We start from the raw sequence: 9622 nt of genomic DNA, 5'->3' as shown, positions 1-9622 counted from the left end.
GGGATGGGATGGGATGGGATGGGATGGGATGGGACAAGATGGGATGGGATAGTGTCGGATGGGCAGAGCACAGTCACCTCCGGGCACGCCAGGGGAGAGCGGGGCTGGGGCTCACTTACATCCCGCCTTTGACGCGCACCGACAGCACGTGGTTGTTGAAACCCTCTGCCTGGAGACTCCGCACTTCGTTGTTCAGCTCAATCTCCTTCCCCTCAAAACACTCCAGCCCGTGCAGGAAGATGGAGGGCTCCGAGAAAAACTGCGGGATGGGGGAAGACATGAGGCGTGAGGGGGCAGGCGGGAGGAGTGAGCACCCATGGGTGCGGAAGGGCTCCAAGGCCGGAGAGCCAGCGCCGTTGGGTACCCGTGGGAGGGGAAGAAGGTTCCTGGGGGGTTTCTGCCCCGGTGCTGGTGGGAAGGGAAGGAAGGGCTGGTACTCACCACTGGGACCTTCTTCAAAGAGCGGATGGCGGTGGAGGAGAGGCAGCCCATGGCGCTGAGCGTGGGGTACTCGCCCTCGGACAGCACGTGCTGCTCCCCCGTGAATGCCTGCCCGTCGAACAGGATCCAGCTGGCGGGGAGGAGCGTGCCCAGGCTGACGCGGCCATCGTGGTGGGCATCCATCCCACCTATGGCCCCCCAGCACCCCTGGTCCTGCCCACCCTCCCGGGGAGTCCCCATGGGCACCTGCGGGGCTGCCGGCCAGGGTGATGTCCCTGTTCCCATCCCCAGATGGAAGCAGTGAGGCCCCGGGACACCCTACCTGCCCCCGTGGACTCTGCAGGAGTGTGGGACGAAGGTGGCAGGCAGGGCCTCCTGGTCCTCCTTGAAGGTGACATGCTCCCCCAAGAAGTCGGGCTCTGAGAAGAGCAGGATCTGGGGAGGGGGAGCGGAGGGGCTCGGTGAGGGGGGCAAAGCATCGCCACCACCCCGCAAGGGGCCACGTCCCCCGGGGGGGCACATCCCCCTCCCCATCCGCCGCCCCTGACCTTGGAGACGAAATGGAGGTTGTGTTCCCCGACCTGGAAGCAAACAGAGCAGGGCTGGTTGGCGTCTTTGCCCCAGCCCGGCCCCCACCAGCCCCACGTAGGGTGCCGCGGCGAAGGAGGGGGTGTCCGGTGCTCTCACCTGCAGGATGGGCTGTGCCGAGGCGATGCGGCAATCTGTGGCACCCCAGTCTTCACAGCTGCGGTAGACCCCCTTCTCCAGGATGTACTGTTCGCCCGAGAAGCTGGTGCCCTCGTAGGCCACCCACCTGCCGGGAAAATGTGGGTGCTGGCTCAGCCCCCGCTTTGTCCAGCCCCTCGTCCCCCCGTCCCCGAACTCACACGCCGCTCAGCACGTGGATGGACTGGGTGACGGTGCCGTAGCCGGCCAGCTGCGTGTCGGGGAGCGCCTCGCTCAGCTCCACACTCGGGCCCTCCTCAAAGTCCATGGCCTCGAAGAGGACCAGCGCTGGGTCGGAGAAGTCCTGTGGGGAGAAGGAGCCCCCCCGCCCCGAGCCCCTCGGTCTGTTGGGGGGAAAGGGCCATGGGCCAGGCGCTCTCCACACACACAGCTGGGGTCCTGCCTGGCCTCAGGGACCCCAGGGAGGGTGGGAGCAGCTCTGGGCACCTAGACCTATGCACGTGATGAGTTTGGGGGATCTCAGGCCATGCCCAGCTGCCTGACGCAGGCAGGGAAGGCTCCCTTTGGGGGATGAGGATGGGACCAGGGGGGCTGGCTCTCCCCGCCCACACTGGGTCCATCCCCAAGCGATGCCGCCACTGCTGTCCTCACCGTCCGTATCAGCCGTAAGGACACCAGCTCCTTGCTGTAGCCGCCCCACTGCCTCCAGTCCTGGTACTCCCCTTCCTCCAGCAGGTACTGGTGGCCGCGAAAGCCCTCCTTCTCGTAGCCGACCCAGCTGTGGCACAGGCAGATGTGGGCAGTGAGGTCTCCGGAGCGGAGGATTTCCATGTGCCAGGACACAGGGACACCGTCCATGCCTCTCTAGTGCCACCCTCTCCCCCAAGCTGCCTGTGGCCATCCCACAGCTCCGGGCAGCTCCTCTGAGCCCTTTCCTGGGGGTGACTGTCACCTTCCCAGCCTGCTCCAGCCAGGATTGCCCACCCCGTGCCACTCACCAGCCGCCCAGGACACGCAGGGAGCCCACGGTGGGCAGTGCCGGCCCGGGCAGGCACTTCAGGTCGTAGATGTCTCGGTTGATGGTGAAGCTGCAGCCCTGGAAACCCACAGCCTCGTAGATCAGCACCTGGGGACACGGTGGGGTGAGCACGATCCCACGGCCATCCTGGCCCCACGGCCTCCCTGGGCGCTGGCCCAGTGCTCACCTGCGGCTCACCGGGTCTCTCCACAACGGGGCAGCCCTGGAAGGAGAAGGAGCCCCATTGAGGCCACGGTGGCAGGAGGGGACGGCATGGGGGCATCCGATCCCCCCCTTTAAAGCCTGAGCTGTTTTTTGGGTCGTTTTCATTCAAGAACAAGCTCTTTTGGCCTTTGTTTTATTGCTTTCCTTCACCACTAACCCACAGGAGCACTTTCCAGAGCCATGCTCGGCACATTCCCACACTGAGCTCTCACTGATGTGAACCGGGAACCACCGGGAGATGCTCTCGCCTGTCATGCCCGGGGCTTGATACGGCCCTGGCACCCCAGTAACCAGTAACGCTCCAGCAACCGGCACTCACCAGCCTGATGGGGTGCATGGAGCAGATGGATGGGTCCTTTGCTCCCCAAGCCTTTAAATTGGGGTACCCGCCTGGCTCCAAAACGTAGGGGTCATCGTCGAAGAAAGGCTTGGAGTAAACCAGCCACCTGGGAAAGAGGGGGAAAGCATCATGCCCCGCTCCAGCCCTTGCTGGAGCCCACCCGGCGCCCACCCATCACCACGGTCCCACTCACAAGCCCGAGTGGACGATGATGGAGGCGGCGGTGAGCGCCTGGCCCTGCATGCGGGTGTCCTCGGCCGAGTCGGTGAACTTCAGCCGGGCACCTTCGCCATTCTCCTCTGCAAACAGGCTGATCTCGGGGGTATGGTAATCCTGACATGGGGCAGAGCAGTGTTACTGGGGTCCGGCACCCCCTGCTTGCCGGGTGCTGGTAGGGAGTGGGAGGCTCGGGGGTGTCCATGCGCTTACCCGCACCACCAACTTGAAGGAGCCGATGCGGAAGGGCCGGCTGCTGCAGGGCTGCCCGCTCTGCCCATACGCCGTCCAGGGGTTGTCGATCTCCACGTCCCCCTCGGCCAGCACGCACTTGCGCCCGTGAAACCGCGGCTTCTCGTACATCACCCACCTGGGAGCCGGGTGGGAGCAAAGCGGGGGGGGAGGGGATCCTGCTTTTACCCACGGCCCCGCAGCTGTCGGGAGCCTCAGGGTAGCGCATGGGTGGGGACATCCTGCCACCGCCGCGGTGCTGGATCGCAGCCACGGTAATTAGCACTGGCAGGACGGTCACTCCTGAACCTCAGGCTGGGAGCTGGCCGCCATCCCCGGCACGGGGAACGTGCAATCCCCGGCCGAACCCTCCCCCTGCGTCCTCGCCGCGTGTCCTCGCCCTGCTGCCGTCCCCTACCCGCCTCGGATGACCCGGATGGAGATGGTGTGCGAGAGCTCCCAGGACGTGGCGTCGGGGACGTCGCCCCAGATCTCCCGTTTCTGGCCCACAAAGCCGGCCTCAGAGAAGAGGATGATCTGGGAGGGGGTGACACAGTGGAGAGGTGCTACCATATCGCACCGCACTATGCCCCAGCTGGCCAGCCCGGCCCGGCCCCGCCACGCTCCCTGTACCTTGCCAGGTCTCGTGTTGATCTTCTCGAAGCCCTCCTTGTCCTCCTGCTGTGAACACCCGAGGGGATGGGTGCGTGAAGAGCGTGGAGGGACATCGGCTGCACCAGCCATCTCCCCGCAGCCCAAGGAAGCCGCAGCCGCAGCCTCGCGTCTGGCGTCTGCCAATCCCTCCCACCGCCCCGAGCAGCCACACCTCGAGCATTCCTGCACTGCTGGGGATCAGCCTCCCCGCCTGCCCCGGGACCCTCCTGTCACCTGCCCCGGGACCCTCCCATCATCCGTGGTGGCACCGTTCCATCACTTGACCCGGTACCCTTCCGTCACTCACCCTGGTACCCTCCTGTCACCCAGGATGATACTCTCCCGTCACCCATCCTGGTACCCTTCCATCACCCGTGCCAATACCCTCCCTCACCCGCCCTGGTACCCTCCTGTCACTCATCTCAGCACCCTCCCATCACCCATCCCAGTACTGTCCCATCGCACCAGGGGCTTTCACCCCATGGCCTCTCTGATGGGAAGCACAAGCCGTGTGCCGGGAACAGGGGGAGATGCTCCAGGGTTCAGACCCCACCACCCCACCGCGTGCCCAGGAGGGCAGAGCATCTCCCCAGGTGCCGCGTTGCGGGATTCACTCACCAGGACATCAGTGGGACACAGGGCCACGGCGCTCTCTGGCTCTTTGGTGACAGGAGGGATGCGGCTGGGACTCGGGGCTTCCAGCACGGCCATCTCGGGGCCAGGGTGTTCACCAGGGCCCAGCCCGTTGTGGTCCCTGGGGGTGGGCGAGCCTGTGCCCCCGCCGTCCCTGCCGGGCAGCTCAAGCGGGGCGGTGCTGGGGGAGACAAAGCGGCTGTAGAGCACACTGTTGTCCAGGCGTGAGTAGGGCTTCACCTCGTCAGCCGCAGTCGGCCGGTGCTCCAAGAAGTGGGAGAGCAGTGCCATGCCCTTGAGGACATTCCCTCGGAAGAGCACGCTCCGCTCAGCTAAGCCCCCGGCCACCAGTTTGGCCTTTTCCTCCGCTCCCGCCTGCCTCGGTGTCCCCGGGAGCAAGCCCCCCTCCACCCGGCCATTGCTGGCGGTGCTGGCATTGCTGGCGGTGCTGTCCCCGGGTGCCCCATGGAGGGTTCCCACCGGCGTCCGCTCATCAGGACTCAGGTAGGGGTTCTCGATCTCCACCTCCTCCTCGGGGCTCTCCTCCTGCAGCCCCGCCGGGCCCCGCGCCAGGCCGGGGCTGGCGTGGGGCCTTGGGCGCCTTCCGCATCTCCGAGGGCTCCATGTTGCGCAGCGTGTCCACGAAGATCTCCATGTCCACCCGCAGCGCGGGGTCCTCCTCGGTTGTGTCTGGGGGGCTCTCAGCCAGTGGGTCATTGGCTGGGGGCTCGGCAGGGGGCTCTGGGCTGCTCTCGGACTCTTGGGCCGTGCCCTGGGGGTCCCCCGTCGTCTCTCCCCCCTCCAACTCAACCTCAGCCTTTGGGGATGCTGGTGCTTCAGTTGAAGGCTCTGGACCATCGCTCACCTCTGAGGAGGGGTTTTCGGGGGTGCCGCCAGCTCCCGGGGGGCTCTCTGTCCTCGGTGGTGTGGCTGAAATGGTGCCATCCCCATCTGCCGCGCTTTCCTCTCCCACACCAGCCAGATCAGCCTGGCCACCGGTGTCTGCCACGGGACACTGCGGGGAGCTGGTTATACTGGTTTGTGGGTCCCCAGGCCTGTCGCCATCTCCCAGGGCTGCGTTCACCAGCACGGCTTCGGCTTGCGGCGAGTGTTTCTCCCTGGGGGATCCCTTGGCCGGGAGCCCGGCAGCCTCCGCGGTGCCCGGCGAGCACTTGCTGCCCGCTGCGGCCCCAGCAAAGCTGCTGCCGTCCTGCTCGCAGCTCTCCCGCTGCGGCAGGGCCATCGTGGTGCCGGCAGCATCGTGCATCCCCTTTTGGGCTTCTCTTCCCTCAGCCAGCCCCGGCTCAGGCCTGGCTGCGTCCCTGCCCGTCCGCAGCACCGTGACGTGCCTGGCCCTGGGCAGGGCAGAGACGCAGCCGGGCTTGGCCCCGCACGGGGCACCGGGACCCTCGCCGGGACCCCCTGCGGGGCGCTCGGCGGGTTGGGTGGGGAGGAGGGCACCGTGCACGTAGCTCTCCCTGTGCACGGGCATCTCGCAGGGGGCACCCACTGGCGGGGGGATGCCATCACCGCCACCGTCGGCCCCCGCCTTCCCCCTCTCGTCCTGCCGCCGGGGCTTCTGCGCGGGGGAATACACCTGCGAGAAGACGGGGCCGTGCGTGGTGAAGTCCTTGAGGAGGTTGACGGAGGACGAGCGTTCTTGGTGCGTCAGGGTGGTGGGGCCGGCCGCTGTCTTCTCCACGATCTCCCTCTCCCAGGCCTGCAGCAGGAGGGAGACACGGGAGGGACTCCCCTCCCGGGCCCGCGCGCTCCCCGCGCTCTCCAGCCGCCGCGACACCAGCGAGACCTTCTGGAAGTGAGACCTGCCCTCAGGCTCCGGCGCGCTCAGCACTGCTTGCTTCATGCTCAGCTCCGTGCTGGAGACGAAGCCCCTCGTCTTGTTGTGCCGGAACGGCGAATCCATGCCGGGGGGCTGGGGAAGGGGCTGCTGTGGCCCCGTAACACCCTGCGCTGCTGGGCTCGGCCCCCGTGGCTGCCACGCTGGGGCTGGCGGAGCTGCAGAAAGAGAAGGAGACCCTGGGAGAGCCGAGCAGAAACCACCCTGAGAGGACCAGCCCTGGACCCCGAGCCAGACCCTAAAACCCCCTAGACCTCCCTCTGAGGGGACATTTTGAGGGGGTCCCATGAGCACAGGAGGTGGCTTTGGGGCTCTCTGCAATTCTCGGGGTGCTCATGTCATCCATCCTGGCATGTGCAGGACGTCGGGGGCACTGTGGGCCCCTCTGCCTGCCCGTACCAACTCTTCTGCATCCAGCAGAGACGGCGGGGAGCTCTGCCACGCTGCCAAGGTGGGCTCCGGCAGAGCCCAGCGGGCCGGCACAGTGCAGGTGAGTGTGCAGGATCCGACCGGGCCATGCCGTGCCCTGAGCCGTGCCATGCCCTAAGCTGCAGGATGAGTCAGGCGGGCAGCAGGGCTGCGCCGAGTCAGCAAATGCAGCAAACAAACAAGCCTAAAAAGCAACAGGGAAGCTGCTCCGCAGGGGAAAAGGGCCTGGCCAGGACCGGGGCCGGGGCAGCCATGGGGTTCGCAGGAGGAGGTGGAGACCTGAGCAGCATCTTCCCTTGACCCTTCCCTATTGCTGCTTGGCAAAGGTGGGATGGCTCCGTCCACCTCTGCAGCCCCATCGGCACGAGAAAATGAGCTGCACTAATCACCCGGCGCTCGCACCCTGATCCAAGCCGGTGCCCAGCGCTCAGCTCCCGTGCCCTTGTGTTCAGTGCTGCAGGGTGGGCATCGCTGTGGTCCCCGGGGCACGGGGCAGGGGACAGGGACATCCACGCTTCCTCGGCTGGGGGGGGATGCCGGCGGAGGCGTCGCTGTGCCGTGGTTGCATCCCTGCCCAAGAAGGGTTTTATTGCTGGGTTTGGGTTTGGGAAGCAGCTGACGCAGCAGGTGCTGGGGAGGGAGCCGGAAGCGTGCTGGCATCTCGGCAGCTCCCAATTAGGAGCTGTTTGGTGTCACCGCCCGGCTACGGGGACAGCGGCAGGGACGGGGCTTTGGGCTCAGCCCGAGGACAGGCTGAGCTTGGGGTCCCCCGGCCGGGGCCGGGGACACCTCCCTGCACAGCCCCCGGGGCTGGTTTCCCCAGGGGACATCTCGGGAGAGGGATTCATCCTGCACCACCTGGGGCTGGGCCCCCTCCAACCCCCTCATCCCCTGACAGCTCCAGGTTGGGCTTTACCAGTCCCTAAAGGGGAGTCGGGGAGGCCGGGAGCAGGCAGAGAAGCACCGGGTGCAGGCAGCTGCCTGCCCCTTCTGCCAGCTCGCCATGCGCCCTCCGCGTCTTGCTCTCCCCGGCCCGGCAGGTCTTTCCAGTACAGATAGGAAGAGTTTGTGTCATTTTCCAGGAGGCGATGAGGCCTCGTCTGGGACAGCCAGCGCTGCTCGAGGCTGGGACCAGCCCGGGCAGGGCCACACATCTGCATGGGCAAAGCCACAGCTGCATTGGCAAAGCCACAGCTGGATCCCCAGGGTCACAGCTGGATCCCCAGGGTCACAGCACCCGCCAGTGGAAAAGGGATGGGTGCACTTGGCAGTGCGGAGGAAAAGCTGCTTAAATCTGCTGGGGACAAGATGGGTGTCAGAGCAAACGGCCAAGAGCAGGGTCAGGCTGGAGGGAGCCCCAGCGCCCCGAGCCGGGGGCTCCGCAGTGGCACACGGGGACCCCCGCGCCGGGGAAGCTCTTGCCAGGGGCGGGGGTGCCAGGGCAGTGCGGTTTGCACGGGGACGTGGCCTCTCTCTGCCCTGCAATATTGCCGTCCCACTGGAGCTGGAGCCGGAGCCGCCTGGCACCTGGCTGCACCCCGGGCTTGCTTCAGCGCTGGTTTCCCAAGCACTTGCTGGCGGTGCCTGGCCCCGCCGTGCCCGTGGCCCCGGGGTGGCACCGGGACAGGGACGCCGGCTCCACACAGCACCGGGGCGCTCGGGGGAGGCGGGAGCTGCTGACTCAACATCACGGCTGCCTCTCACCCGGAGCCGGATTTCCAAAGATCTCCAGGTCTGTCTTTCCCATCCCATCCCTGCAGCTGGATTTGGCACCCAGTGCCCCACCGGCCCTGGAAAAGGAGCTCACCCCGGAGCCCTGCTCTGTCCCAGCACCCCATTTTTTGCTAAAATATTTCCTACTGCAATGGTGGGCCAAGGACACAAGGACACGAGGACATGAGGACACGAGGATAAGACCCTGCAGCCTCCTGGCTGCTCCTGCTGGCCATCCCTGCCTGCCAGGACGTGCCGTGCTGGATCCCAGCGGTATTGGCACACCGGGACACCCGGCACAGCTAATTAATCTCCCCTGGCCAAGCCAAGCCAACCCGCTTAGCTCGTTTGCTGCCTCCCGTCATCCCAAAGGGTCTCCCAGCACCCAGCCCAGGTCTCCCAGCACCCAAGTAAAAGGTACAAGGTGCCGTTTAATATTTAGAAGAGACGGAGGGGGCAAGGGCAGCGGCTGCGGCTGCCTTTGAGCTGGTGACCACAGATTAAGCCGAGCCTCCGGCCATGTAGGGCTGAGCCCCGTTGCCGCGGGGTGAGAGCGGACCTGCCACCTTCAGGAAAATGAAGGATTTGGTCTGGGCGGCTGCTGCGCAGGCTGGGGTTCATAACAAGGGCAGGGGAGCTGCCATCTCCCCTCGCTGCCCCTGATCCCCCCCGCCGAGCCGTGTCACAGGCAGCCACGTGCCCTGCGGGGAGGAGGGGGACAGGGGTGACAGGGGAGCCCTTTTGTCCCCCCAGCCCAGGTTGCGAGGCCACCCGAGGTGGAGCCCTGGCTTGCTCCGATGGCTCTGGGGATGCACTTTGATGGCAGGAGTGGGTTTACAACCCCAGCAGCCCCCCGATGTTGGGGGCTGAAGGTGAGAGGGGCAGAGCTGGGCTCAGCACCCACCTCCTAGCCCTGTCCCCCCTCCCTGGCCAGTGCCGATCCCAATCCTGGGTGAGCGGGGACCCATCCCAGCACCCACTGGGCCAGTGCATGGGTCTGAGCACCAGGCAGCCCCCACGGGTGGCAGCCAGGATGGGAGCACCGGTGCCCTCCGGTTCCCAGCAATGCAAATCCTCCCTCCCTGCCAGCACCCATGCAAGCCAGGCCGGCCTGGGCAGCACCCCGCGCCTGGGGGCCCCCCACCCTGCACCCCCATGTACCTGCCAATTGAGGGTC

At 66.5% G+C, this 9622-nt stretch overlaps 2 protein-coding genes across 2 annotated transcripts in view; both read right to left on the bottom strand.

Moving 5' to 3' along the window:
- The window catches only part of AIM1L (absent in melanoma 1-like), an 8194-nt gene extending 1825 nt beyond the window's left edge, over positions 1-6369 (bottom strand). Inside the window, 16 exon segments of the mRNA XM_019471240.1 lie at positions 120-259; positions 442-571; positions 764-876; positions 990-1022; positions 1129-1255; positions 1329-1471; positions 1780-1906; positions 2127-2254; positions 2334-2369; positions 2691-2817; positions 2905-3044; positions 3141-3297; positions 3577-3695; positions 3792-3839; positions 4431-4995; positions 4997-6369. Coding sequence (XP_019326785.1) covers positions 120-259; positions 442-571; positions 764-876; positions 990-1022; positions 1129-1255; positions 1329-1471; positions 1780-1906; positions 2127-2254; positions 2334-2369; positions 2691-2817; positions 2905-3044; positions 3141-3297; positions 3577-3695; positions 3792-3839; positions 4431-4995; positions 4997-6369 — 3506 coding nt within the window.
- Positions 6370-7940: 1571 nt separating this feature from the next.
- The window catches only part of ZNF683 (zinc finger protein 683), a 10275-nt gene continuing 8593 nt past the window's right edge, over positions 7941-9622 (bottom strand). Inside the window, 1 exon segment of the mRNA XM_019471239.1 lies at positions 7941-8026. Within this exon segment, the coding sequence (XP_019326784.1) occupies positions 7941-8026 (86 nt within the window).

Source organism: Aptenodytes forsteri, unplaced genomic scaffold, assembly GCF_000699145.1.
Source record: "Aptenodytes forsteri isolate BGI_AS27 unplaced genomic scaffold, ASM69914v1 Scaffold321, whole genome shotgun sequence".
NCBI lineage: Eukaryota > Metazoa > Chordata > Aves > Sphenisciformes > Spheniscidae > Aptenodytes > Aptenodytes forsteri.
This window is presented reverse-complemented; position numbering and strand designations above follow the sequence as displayed.